Here is a 13,077-nt window from a genome sequence, read left to right as displayed (position 1 = left end):
TACATTCCCAAACCAAAAGCCATGGATGAACCAGGAGGTACACCGTCTGCTGAAGGCTAGATCTGTGGCATTCAAGTCTGGCAACCCAGGCCTGTACCAGAAAACCAGGTATGATTTGCAGAGGGCTATTTCAAGGGTGAAGAGACAATTTCAAACAAGGTTGGAGATGATATCAGATGCATGAAAATTCTGGTAGGGTCTGCAAGATATTACTTCCTACAAAGCAAAACCCAATAGCATGAGTGGCAGCAATGCTTCATTAACAGAAGAACTCAATGCCTTCTATGCCCGCTTTGAAAGGGAGAACACAAATACACCTGTGAAGATCCCTGCTGCACCTGATGACCCTGTGATCTCTGTCTCAGAGGCCGATTTTAGGTTGTCTTTAAAGAGAGTGAACCCTCGCAAGGCAGATGGTTCCAATGGTAAGGCTCTGAAAGCCTGTGCCAACCAACTAGCGGGAGCATTTAAGGACATTTTCAACCTTTCACTGCTATGGGCGGAAGTTCCCACTTTCTTCAAAAAGGCAACAATTATACCAGTGCCTAAAAAGAAAAACGTGAGCTGCCTTAACGACTATTGCCCGGTAGCACTCACATTGACAGTGATGAAATGCTTTGAGAGGTTGGTCATGACTAGACTGAACTCCTGCCTCAGCAAAGACCTGGACCCATTGCAGTTTGCCTATCGCCACAATAGGTCAACGGCAGATGCAATCTCAGTGGCTCTCCACATGGCTTTAGACCACCTAGACAACACATACACCTAATTCAGGATGCTGTTCATCGACTATAGTTCAGCATTTAATACCATCATTCCACAATCCTGATTGAGAAGTTGCAGAACCTGGGCCTCTGTACCTCCCTCTGCAATTGGATCCTCGACTTCCTAACTGGAAGACACAATCTGTGCAGATTGGTGATAACATCTCTCCTCGCTAATGAGCAACACTGGTGCATCTGCTTACCCACTGCTCTTCTCTGTATACCCATGACTGTGTGCTAGGTATAGCTCAAATACCATCTATGAATTTGCTGATGATGCACCCCATTGTTGGTAGAATCTCAGCTGGTGACAAAAGGGCGTATGGGAATGAGATATGCCAACTAGTGGAGTGGTGCCGCAGCAACAACCTGGCACTCAAATTCAGTAAGATGAAGGGGCTGATTGTGGACTTCAGGAAGAGTAAGATGAAGGAACACATACTGATCCTCAGAGGGATCAGAAGTGGAGAGAGTGAGCAGTTTCCAGTTCCTGGGTCTCAAGATCTGTGAGGATCTAACCTGGTCCCAACATATCGATGTTGTTTTAAAGAAGGCAAGACAGCAGCTACACTTCACTAGGAGTTTGAAGAGTTTTGGCATGTAAACAAATACACTCAAAAACTTCTATAGATATACAGTGGAGAGCATTCTGACAGGCTGCATCACTATCTGGTCTGGGGGGAAGGGTGCTACTGCACAGGACCGAAAGAAGCTGCAGAGGGTTGTAAATCTAGTCAGTTCCATCTTGGGTCACTAGCCTACAAAGTACCCAGAACATCTTCAGGGAGCGGTGTCTCAGAAAGGCAGCGTCCATTATTAAGGACCTCCAGTACCCAGGGCGTGCCCTTTTCTCAATGCTACCATCAGGCAGGAGGTACAGAAGCCTAAAGGCACTCACTCAGTGATTCAGGAACAGCTTCTTCCCTTCTGTCATCCGATTCCTAAATGGACATTGTGGACACTACCTCACTCTTTTAAATATACAGTATTTCTGTTTTTTTGCATTTTAAAAAATCTATTAAATATAAGTGTACTGTATTGTTTACTTATTTATTTAGTTATTATTATTTTATTTCATGTTTTAAAAATTTCTATATTATGTGTTACATTGAACTGCTGCTGCTAAGTTAACAAATTTCACATCACACGCCAGTGATAATAAACCTGATTCTGATTCTGAGGTCCTTAGTGAAAGGAGCTGGGAATGATAGCAGTGTATCTTTTTAACCAAATTAACAGTGCAGGAACGGAATGGAATAGTCAGTGAAAAGAACAAATTCAATGTCAATAACTGAGTGGAATAAAAAATCAAAACATTTGGAAATGACAGAATGTAAATCTTCAAAAAGTCATTTTCACCAACAAATAATGAGATTGAAGGAATGAGACTCAAAGAATCTGAGAAAGGAAAATCCAGGTCTTTGAGCTTAATTCAGATTTATCACAAAATGTAGGAATTTCATATTGGATAATACACTTCAATGGTGAGGCAGAAATTAGATTGCCTCTTTCATGAAGTTCACAGCACAGGAACAGCATATCCTGCACTCAACACAATTCTCTTTTCACACAGTTTTTTCTCTATGGTTGTGATGAACTATGTTTCTACAAATGTTGTCAGATTGCAAGGCATTGAGTTCAGACAGACCTGAAGTCCTTGTACTCAGATTACTGTATGTTAACATGTAGGTTCATTGCCAGTTAGGAAATCAAACAGTGCAATTACCTTTATTGCAAAAAGATTTGAATACAAGAAGCATTTGGCTCCAGGTATAAATGAGCACTGGTGAGTGCTGTGTGCAGACCTCACTTCACTGGTCTACCTTGTGAAGGAAGAATGTAACATTGTTTTCCCAGGTTGATTCCTGGGATGATGGATTGTTGTGTGAGGAGAAATTAATTGGGATAGACCTCTGATTTTTTTGTTCAGAAGAAAGATGAAATTATCCAGCATACAAATGGGGCCTTCAGCCCATCTAATCCATAATGGCTATTTTGCCCATCCACAGTAATCTCATTTACCAGCAGTAGGTATGTATCCTTCTACATCCTGCCTATTTGAGTTCTTCTCTAAATGCCTCCTAAACATAATGCCTATCATGACTACACACCTCAGGCAGTACATTCCAGATATCAATCACTCTCCATGTGAACAACTTCCATTGCAGACCCATTTTAAACCTCCTCCTTCTCAAGATGAGAGGAGACTTGACAGAGGTGATAATAAGATGGTAAGAGTCATAGGTAGCCAGCACTTTTTCCCCAGGGTGAGAATGGCTAATCCTTTTTAAGATGATTGGAGTAAGTATAGGGGAGAGGATGTCAGAAGTAGTTTTTGTTACACAGAAAGATTGGGGTTCTGGAATGTCCTGCTAAGGGAGTGGTAGAGGCTGATACATTAGACATATAAGAGACTGTTAGAGACGTGGATTAAGTAAAAACGGAGGGCAATGTAGGAGGGAAGGGTTAGATTGATATTGAAGTGGGTTAAGCAGTCAGCAAACATGATGAACGGAAGGGTCTGTACTGTGCTGTAATGATCTGTGTAGATGTCCACAGTATATGGTCTCACAAAGAGACGGGGACGAGAAGGGAACCGCGGTTGCCCGGGATAAACATGCTCTTCAAGATCCATTGAATACTGTTAGCTTGCCAATGCAAACCCAGCATGCATCGAACGTAATTTTAATATTTCTTCTTCTGTTTGGTTCTTCAAATCACATTGTCTATCGTTTGGTCCTTGGGATTTATACAATTGGGTTGATGTTTGGAGATGAAGGCATGTAACGATATTCTATTTGACTTTATTTTCTTATTTTTTATAATTATGTTGAGTTAGGTGCCGCACTAGGTGTAACTGCAGCTGATGCCTTGCTCTCTCCGTGCCATAACCATTTTCTCTGTGAGTGTCTGTGGTCGATCGCTCTGTGCAAGGGATCAGGCACATCAGGCTCTCTATAATTACAACATCAGATTCCTTGCAGCACCGCTCATAAAACGAGTAAATGAAATAGTTATCGACTACATGTCAAATTCATTTTGTTCTGAAGCTTTGCTGTAAGGCGTGACAACTTGAGAGGAAAGCGAGAACTGGAAAATATTCCACCAATCCAAAGCAAAATATTATTGCGTAAAACTTAAAACTAAAATGCCTTTTAAGCCCGCGGAAATACACATTTCGGCAGTTTCACTTAAAATACGGTCGTATTCTCTGGGTGGATGAAGAGGGAACGGAGTTTCTGTCCTGGTATGAAGCGGAAACTGCTGTTAAATAAAAGACACTTGTTTTATTTGTTGGGCAGAAATAAACAGCTAGTTTTCCGTGTATTTGATTATTCTGTGCAATTATTTTCTGAAAACCAGCCCCCGATGAGACTAATTCGGGTACTTTGTTTTTGAAATGATTCAACATGAACGGTTTATAAAAATACGAATGCGGTTATTCACATTTAGTCATTTCCACTTCGTTTTGGTTCGTCTCAGTAATTTAAAGATAAAGTGACTAAAAACCCCAAAATCATGCCGCAACTGAGCACGCACAAAATAAACAAGTGCTAAATTCCCACTGTTTTTCAGTTCACTTTGTGTCATCATTAAAATAATAGTGTCCACCTGAGTCTATCGGCAAAACCAGGCCGAATGAGATCAATTATAAAGTCAAGTGGGAGGAATGTCTTCCTTCTCTCTCCCTCTCCTCTCTGACCACTGTTTATAGGGCTGAAGGAAGTTTTTGGCTGTAAACTGTCATGCACTGTAGCTCACACTCAAAAGATCTGTAGCTGCCCCTGCCGCACTCGGTCCTGAGAACCAGCCTCCGAACCGAAAAAAACCAAATTGCTTCCCTTGTACCGGTGAATAGTTTTCTTTTATGCACCATGGATATCCTCAGACTCCCCCACAATGAGCCGCTTTCTTTTCAGACCTGGTGGCCCTACAAATGATCTTCCCTCCCCCCCCCCCCCCCACCAACACCCCGACAACAATAATCTGCCAAACAAACTTGCTTGTATTCTCAAACTTGTCAGAACTTGAACCCCGTTTTGCTCACTTGCATCGAGCGTGCATTAAAGGTTCATGATTGATAGCCGATTACTCAGCGCGAATATTTCTTCAACCCAGTGAGCCTTTAATTGAAAGAATTCCTTCAATTCTGTGCAATTTGCCGATTATGAGAGTAAGCTTACTCGTGTATTCAGTTATCGATAACGTTAAAATAAATCAAGTCAACAAACCGAATAAATATATATTTTGAAAATATGTAAGAATGCTTGTCTTGGAGTACGAACTTCAACCCGGAACATGCAGTTTCTGTACAACCATGTCCGAGTTTCGCTGCGGTGGTTCAACGCAAACCCTGTGTGATATTTTCATCCGGGATGTTTTCTTCAGAATTGTTCCCGAAGATTTCATTATCTGGGGTATGTCTTTTCAAAGAGTATCGTCCTCGTGCTAACTCTATCAATGGTTTATTTAAATACTTCTTGTCACATTGATCTCTGAACCTGTTTTTTTTTTCTGGAGAGAGGTAAAGTACCGTTTGCATCAGCCCATTTGTACAGTAGGTCGGAACGAAGTGTTCGCCTTAACTCCCAGATGAGTCGACCTCATCTGAAGATGTACAGTATTGGGATTTGTGCTGGCAAACTATGATATTTCGAATATGTTTGGGGTATATGATAGTAAAGGGTACACTAATATTTCCAATTTACTTTCTTTCATCACAATAAGAAATTTGCTCCTGATAAAATACCAAGTCAGCAAATGCACCTTATCAGTTGAACTTTTTAATGGTAATTTCGTAATATGTGAACATTTTATGAATTAGGTTTCATTCCTTATTAATAGCAATACAAGATATTGGTAAGCGGGACTCCTCATGCAAAGTATGTTTAGGACCGTTTAATATCAAAAATCCATTTGAAATCAGTGTTTGCATGTCTCGATATGTGTGAAAAAGTGTATTGCAAACAGATTAGACACTTAAGAGGACCGCGACTCTATATCCTAAAAGCCATTTCCCCATTGAACCCCGTGCTTTGATATAGGTGTAAACATTTGCAGATTTACATAAAATAGCTCTATTTAACCTGGTAATTACATCTGGCTGGAACTTCAGAGGCTTCTCCCAGTTTCACTGATATGGCCGCCACTGGCCAATCGCAGTGAGGCCATCTCAGATCAAAGCACTGCGCATCCAATCAGAGTTTATCCAAACAGTTACCTGACGTCAGCCCTCAGATTGATTAGTATTTATTGGGATGTATGGGGAGCCACGGTGAGACGGTCAAAAGGAATATTGTTCTTAGAAGCAGCATTCAGCTTGGAATAAAAACCAACTGAGTTAAAACCGTGGGCACTAAGGATTAGAACAATGAGTTCCAGTGGAGCTGAGAGTGGGAAGAGTGGACAGTACCGCGTGGACCATCTTCTCAGTGCGGTGGAAAGTGAACTGCAGGCAGGAAGCGAAAAAGGAGATCCCACCGAGAGGGAACTGAAAGTCAACCTGGAAGACCTGGATCTGTGGCTAAAATTTAAGGAACTAACCAACGAAATGATCGTTACTAAGAACGGCAGGTAGGCAGTTAGTGGCAATTCCTATTCGGAAGTGCTTTCTAAGCTCTTCACGTTGCAGACTGAGGAGGCATAGATTACTAAACAGGTAGGCGAATAATCGAGTCAAATTTATGACTTGGCCTGAATTGTTTCTTTTTGTAATTGGGCCAGTAGCAAAACATTCGAATGTTAGGATTGTGCCTCTGTGTGTGGTGGGGGTGTGGGGTTACTTTTTCTCGTATTTTAGTACAATTCTGACTATGAGTGGTGCGTTTACAAGCATACCCATCAGGGTGTTGTAAAAAGGAATTCATGAAAAATCTGTTGTAATGAATGAACACTTACCATACCACTCCCTCCCTCCCCCATCTCCGTTTTCATGCCTTGATTTTTTTTTCTGTTCTCAGGAGGATGTTTCCTGTACTGAAAGTGAATGTGTCCGGGCTAGACCCCAACGCCATGTATTCGTTCGTGTTGGATTTCGTGGCTGCCGACAATCACCGCTGGAAGTATGTGAACGGGGAGTGGGTTCCAGGTGGGAAGCCGGAACCCCAGGCTCCGAGCTGTGTTTACATACACCCGGACTCGCCCAACTTTGGAGCGCACTGGATGAAAGCCCCCGTTTCCTTCAGTAAAGTCAAACTCACCAACAAACTCAATGGCGGAGGACAGGTACAACTTTTAAATAAAGAGCAGGTTTGACCAAGCTCAGTAACCAGTGAATCCAATTATAAATTAGGAATTTGACAACTTTCTTTCTGATGTTAGTTTACATATCTAGATAGTAAATAAGTCGGCGCTATTAATAACACTTTTATACCTAAGCTCAACAGTATGTGAAGATGGAAAATCTGTGAACTCTTCCAATTATCGCCATATGTGAATAAACTGTCCCCTAATTAATCTGAAAACAAGATCGATTGAAATATTCTCCAATGTATCATGAGACAATACTGAAAAGCAAAACTATCCTGATTGCCATCACGTTCCCATATAATCAAGTGCCTTTCATTTTACGGCGGAGTAATTGCAAAATGGAAAGAGGAGAAATACAATGTCATGAAGCAGGTGCGCGGGAATTCTGGAGATAACAAGTATTTATTTTTGAGTTAGATAGAATTAGCTCAAACGGAAGAAGGGCCAGTGAAAGCAAGAATGATTTAACTCGACAAAGTGGGTTATATAAACATCGGATATTTTCCGGAGTTTCACAGAATCACGCAATTCTAACGTTTTAGTGCAATCTGTATAACTTAAAGAGAAAGAGTATGGCAAATATTACTGTAACGATTTATTGTAAAGTACATCAATGCTTTTAAAATAGAACTAATATCTTTTTTTAAATTTTCAATTCAAAGATCATGTTGAACTCTCTGCACAAGTACGAGCCCAGAATTCACATTGTACGAGTCGGGGGGCCTCAGAGGATGATTAGTGGCCATTCGTTCCCGGAGACGCAGTTCATAGCCGTGACAGCTTATCAGAATGAAGAAGTACGTATCATTCGAATAATTTGATAGTGTTATCAGAAATCTAGGATGCAGCCAAGAGTTCTCAGTCGTCCTTGATTGTTCTTACAATTGATTGGTAATAATCACATTCAGTCTGAAAACTGTTGAGCGCTTATTAATAACATACTGTATAACAATACTGAATCTTAACATTCGAGTTGAGTAAAGCACCAAAATATTAAATGTCAGTAACTCAACGGTGCAATCAAAGCTCAACAATTATCTTCTTTCGCCCACAGATCACAGCTCTTAAAATTAAGTACAATCCATTTGCAAAAGCCTTCCTTGATTCAAAAGAGAGGTGAGCCATGAAAGTATCTTGTGATAATATGTGGGGTCATGGTGACTTCGTGCTTTATGTTAATAAGCTTTTCTCGTCCAGAAGCGATCACAAGGAAATGTTAGATGACGTTGGAGACAGTCAACAATCGGGATATTCCCAATGTGAGTTGTTGAACGAGATGTATTTCATTGACGCATACAAGTACTCTGATTGTATTACTTTAATTTGCTTGTCTCTTTTCGCTTATTCTTCCTTCGGCAGTAGGTGGCTGGTTTCTGCCTGGCACAGGTAGCTTGTGTCCTCCCTCTAACGCTCATGCCCAGTATGGAGGCCCCCTGTCTCTCTCAGCTCCCCATGGATGCGAACGTTATTCCACCCTGAGGAATCACCGCTCCGCTCCATACCCCAGTCCGTATACGCACAGAAACAACTCGCCCAGTAAGTGGTCAAGATAGTCAAGATTCAATTGTAAGAATTTCTGAAACAATCATGCCTGACAATAACAGGTCTTTTCGTGTATAAAGTTTGAACTGCTGTTGGGATTGTCGAAGACTTTATTATAGAATCTGAATGTACTGCTAAAATGTGTTCCCTTCAAAAGTGACGCCAGTGTATGATACAATCAGCCTTGTGCGGGCATTTAGGAAGGGAGACTAGAGAACGAAGGCAACAGAGCAGGAGCTGGGGGGAGGGGGAGGGCTGCGTCAGTGTGTGGGGAGGAGATGGCGGATTGTGGCGAGAACTGTGATATGGGATAAAATCGCAGTTGAAAAGAGTATCACATGCCAGGTAATTTAAGCCTTGGTCTAATGTCTGATGGAGATGTACTCGTCCAAGTAGAAGGAAATGAAACCATTTATGTCCCAATACTACAGCGATACTTAATTTCATAGCAGTGCTGTTCAGAGTGCAGGGAGAACGTGTAGGTAGACAAAAAAAGTTCTAAAAACACTAATTACAATAATATTAAAACTACATGGATGGAGAAGGGGGAAAGCCCAGCCAAAGCCATATTCTACCAGTTTAAATTATAATAACGGCAGCCCCCTTTTCATATAGCAATTTTATTACCAAAATAACATTAAAGTTGGATTTGTTTATCAAACTTACCATATTCATTCGCACGTTCTAAATAGTTAGATATTATAAAGTGGAAAGTTTGACTTGGGTTGAGAATGATTAGGGAAACATTTAGCTCCTCAAATGGAACATTCAGCTAGATGTTAAACAACACGATGACATGGTAAAATGCCTTTATTTTAACAATTTCAATTTATTGTTCATTCTTAATATATCTGTTGCACTGTACAGTTACTCTTATTTGTGACATTTAAGCTACATTCCATTTCCTGTGGTGTTTCCTTGCAGCTGGTTATTCTGATAACTCTTCAGCTTGTCTGTCCATGCTTCCCAGCCACGACAACTGGTCCAGTCTACAGGTTTCTACACATACAGGCATGTTGCCCATGACACACAACACTGGGACTGCCACCAGCTCCAGGTATGAGATCTTTAACAGATAAATCTGATGAAATATCACAACATTGAGGACCCTTTCCAATGGTAACACAAATTCTTGCTAGTTCCCAGGGTCAATTTGGAATCCTGCAATTACCAAATCCCTTATTTTAATTTTCTTTATGAAAGCATTTAAATTAATCTCTAAACCTGCTCTTAAAGCAAATAGAATGAAATGCAATGAAATAGCTAATTTGAATCACATTTCATCCATAATAAGGCCAAACAACGAAGTATTGGAAACAGAAAACAATTCATAATTGCCATAAGTATTCCATCAAAGTGAAAGTTACTAAATTAATTTTCATTTGAAATGTAATATGATTATCCATGGAATCTGGAATTAAAGAAGTTTATTAAAACAAATTGGGTTTTGGAAAGCCTTACAGGAAGTAGTTCAGCAGCAAATAAGATGGCAGTTTTGAAAAAAAGGTATGAAACTTCACTTTCACCTAACTCAGTGTAAAAAAAATCGGAGAATAGTTGCTCTAACTATATTGCCCTTACACTCACCCCACTATCCAGCCTAATCCTGATTTCAAGGAAGATTCAACCATCAATGGTTATTCTAATTCTTTGAATATATGAACCTTTTAAATATTTTAAACCTTTTAAAACTTACAAAAAGCTATGTTTTCAGTCATCAATAGAAAATGGGCACAAATAGAAAATGATTCATATTGAATACTTTAAAACTAATTTCTGTCTTTAAAAACAGTTACTTTGGTTCGTCATTGTCTTTGATTCTTATAACTCCAACATATTAGCCAGATTTGGAGATTTGTTATTTTTTTCTTTCTGACCTTTTTGGGTCTGGATTATTCTACCTGAATATCCGGAAATTTTCTTCCACATTTAGCTGGAAGAACTTTCCAGTTCATTTTGAGGGGAGCTACACGGGTACTAAAATTTACAGGATTAGAGATAAAGATGCAGTTGTTAGGCAAAGCAAGATTGCTTTTTTTTCCTCAGAGTGAGTGTAGAATCGCTGGGCCGAATGGCCTTGTATTTGCTTCACTGTAGCGCAATCATAACACGGACAGTGATGAAGCACTCATTAACCATTCTGTATAAGAAAGTCGCATAAGGTTTAATAATTACTTTGTTTTCATTGCAGCCAATACCCAAGTCTGTGGTCAGTCAGTAACAGCACCATAACCCCCGTGTCCCAGTCTGGGACAATGTCTAACGGCTTGAGCTCACAATTTCTACGGGGTTCTCCGGCTCATTATCCCACTTTGCCTCATTCAGTGAATGCCACCTCATCAGGATCGCCATTATATGACAGCGGAACCGGAATGGAGCTCACTGACAGTCAGTTCGACACTTCTCCGCACAGCAGACTAGCCTCCACATGGACTCCAGTTACTCCGCCATCCTTGTGAAGACGCCTGTGTCCACTCCATTCCCTAACCATTTATTTAATTTAAGGACCTCTTGCCTGTCTCCACGTCCCTTTGTTTCGGATTTAACGTTTGTACTCCAGCAGGGAAACGGACGAATAGCACAAGAAACAAACTTTTTAGCGTGTTTGAAAATATTACCATATTCATCGTCAGAGCTGAGTTGCTCCGTACAAAGATTCTGCAAACTTGGCGTTATGGATTTGGTATTACAGTATTAAATATTTCATTGACAATCAATGGTCGTTTTCATAGTGCTCTGTTAACAATGATTTAGTGAAGATATGACACGACTGAAAAACCATTCTAATAAAGAAAGCTTGAAACTGCATTGGGACCTATGAAGGCAAATAATGCAAGAATTATATGCAGACTATTTTCAGCGCATTTAAGTCTTAACAAAGTGCCTTAAAATTTATTGTTGGCCGGTGTGCAAGTCCTCAGATGCTAACCAAAGTTGATAGTCAATGATCTCACGATTGCAGCCAGTGATAGTGGGTCAAATATAGGTTAGATGGGTTTACTCGTCGCATTCTCCACATTGTATAAGTTACCTTCGACATCTCTTAAGCAAGTGCAAATACTACTAGAGGTAGAGGAACATATTTTTGGAAAGAGATGGACTGTACAAGTAATTGAAATACGTAACAGAAACTTTCATCTAAGACTTTGTTTTCCCAACCTTTAGTTGAAAGTATCAGTGTTTTTACTCTATTTACAGAGAACTTCCAGAATATAATGTTGCGTTAAACTAGGCGTCTGGAGACAGAACCTGTCACTGACACCTTTGAACGATGTAAAAAAAATGCTGTTCATTATTTTATCTGAGAATCAAAGGCTGATCGGGGCAACCACACAAGTGTACATAAAGTTTATCAATCCTTTCTTATAAACGCTGACTTTTCTGAAATGCATTTAAAAATAAATTGTTTTTTTGACACCTTTCGTTTTCCCAGTGAAGTCCTTTTCTGCTTTTCTCTCTTGTTCCCCACCGTTGGCCAGGTGAAATGTGATCCCCAAGTCAATGTAGTTCCTCTTTTACATTTCGGAGTCATTGCTCATAGCGTTATATCCGAAGGTATTCTTGTACTATATTAGTAATGCATTGAGAGAACGCAGAACAGAGAAAAAGTTTAAAATATTTATGGCAGATTACTTTGCAGACAATGAAGAACTATTTATGTGGAAGCATTTGATCATAAAGATTATTTAGAGACTGCCAAGCAACTTTGGAAATATTTTAGAAGGTGAAAGAGGGAATTATTCTGGCAGCAAATCGGTCGCGAAATTACACTGTGGCGTTTTAGAACAAGTATTCTTTTGGGGAACACAATCGTGGGCTACTAGTCATTAGAACAATTAACCAGAAAGGCGCCAAACGACATTTAGTTCTCATCTTCAGATGGTGTGGGCTTGCTTTTCGTTTGTCTTGAATGGCTGCATGCTAGTGAGTGCGTCCGCAATTCCTCTACGTTACATTGCAACAAACCGGAACTACCTGTCCTTTTAATCATCCCTTTTAATTATCACCCTTTCCTTTTTAAAATTTTTTTTGAACAACATCAGATTATGTCGACTTTGGAGATTTTTGTCACCGACATCACATGAAAACAAGGGCTTCTTGCAAAACTTTCTTTGGACATAGTATAAGAAAAGAACAAAAAAAGAGATAAATCCCATGGCTAACTAAGGGCAGAGGTGTTTCAGTGGTGACGATTGTCTTATGGGGAATCTTCGTGAGAAGAAATTGGTGAGTGAGAACGCTTTTGTAAATGGGTCCCCGAACGCCTTTCATTTGCCAGCCTGTGAGCTACGCCGACTTGATTCTTTTCGGACAATCGCATCACCTTGCCTTAGTTCATTTCCGTATTTGTAAAGAGATTTGATACAGTTTGATTTTCGAGTGTCAGTATTCATATAATTAAAGTTAGTACAGTATTTCAAAACTTGAACAGTAACTTATTAACTTGGAATTACCTGTCATGCATTTTACTGTGGACGACTCCTATTGTTACAGTGAAGAGATGACTGAAATGGGCATTGTG

General features: G+C 40.1%; 1 protein-coding gene across 4 annotated transcripts; it reads left to right on the top strand.

The window, feature by feature from the left end:
• The first annotated feature begins 6,060 nt into the window (after positions 1-6,060).
• tbxtb (T-box transcription factor Tb) lies at positions 6,061-11,936 on the top strand. Of its 4 annotated transcripts, none has more exons than XM_073050160.1 (8): positions 6,061-6,338; positions 6,725-6,989; positions 7,676-7,810; positions 8,068-8,129; positions 8,214-8,272; positions 8,376-8,549; positions 9,480-9,612; positions 10,747-11,936. In XM_073050160.1, the coding sequence occupies exons 1-8, from the start codon at positions 6,136-6,138 to the stop codon at positions 11,012-11,014; spliced, it is 1,299 nt and encodes a 432-aa protein (XP_072906261.1). In that variant the 5' UTR covers positions 6,061-6,135; the 3' UTR covers positions 11,015-11,936. The 4 variants fall into 4 exon arrangements, with proteins under 4 accessions (XP_072906261.1, XP_072906260.1, XP_072906259.1 ...); XM_073050159.1 differs by having other exon boundaries at positions 8,373-8,549; XM_073050158.1 differs by having other exon boundaries at positions 8,211-8,272.
• The last annotated feature ends 1,141 nt before the right edge of the window (positions 11,937-13,077 follow it).

This window comes from Hemitrygon akajei, chromosome 7 (genome assembly GCF_048418815.1).
Source record: "Hemitrygon akajei chromosome 7, sHemAka1.3, whole genome shotgun sequence".
Taxonomy (NCBI): Eukaryota; Metazoa; Chordata; class Chondrichthyes; order Myliobatiformes; family Dasyatidae; genus Hemitrygon; species Hemitrygon akajei.
The sequence above is the reverse complement of the archived record's forward strand: the minus strand, read 5'-3'. Positions and strand labels throughout refer to the sequence as shown.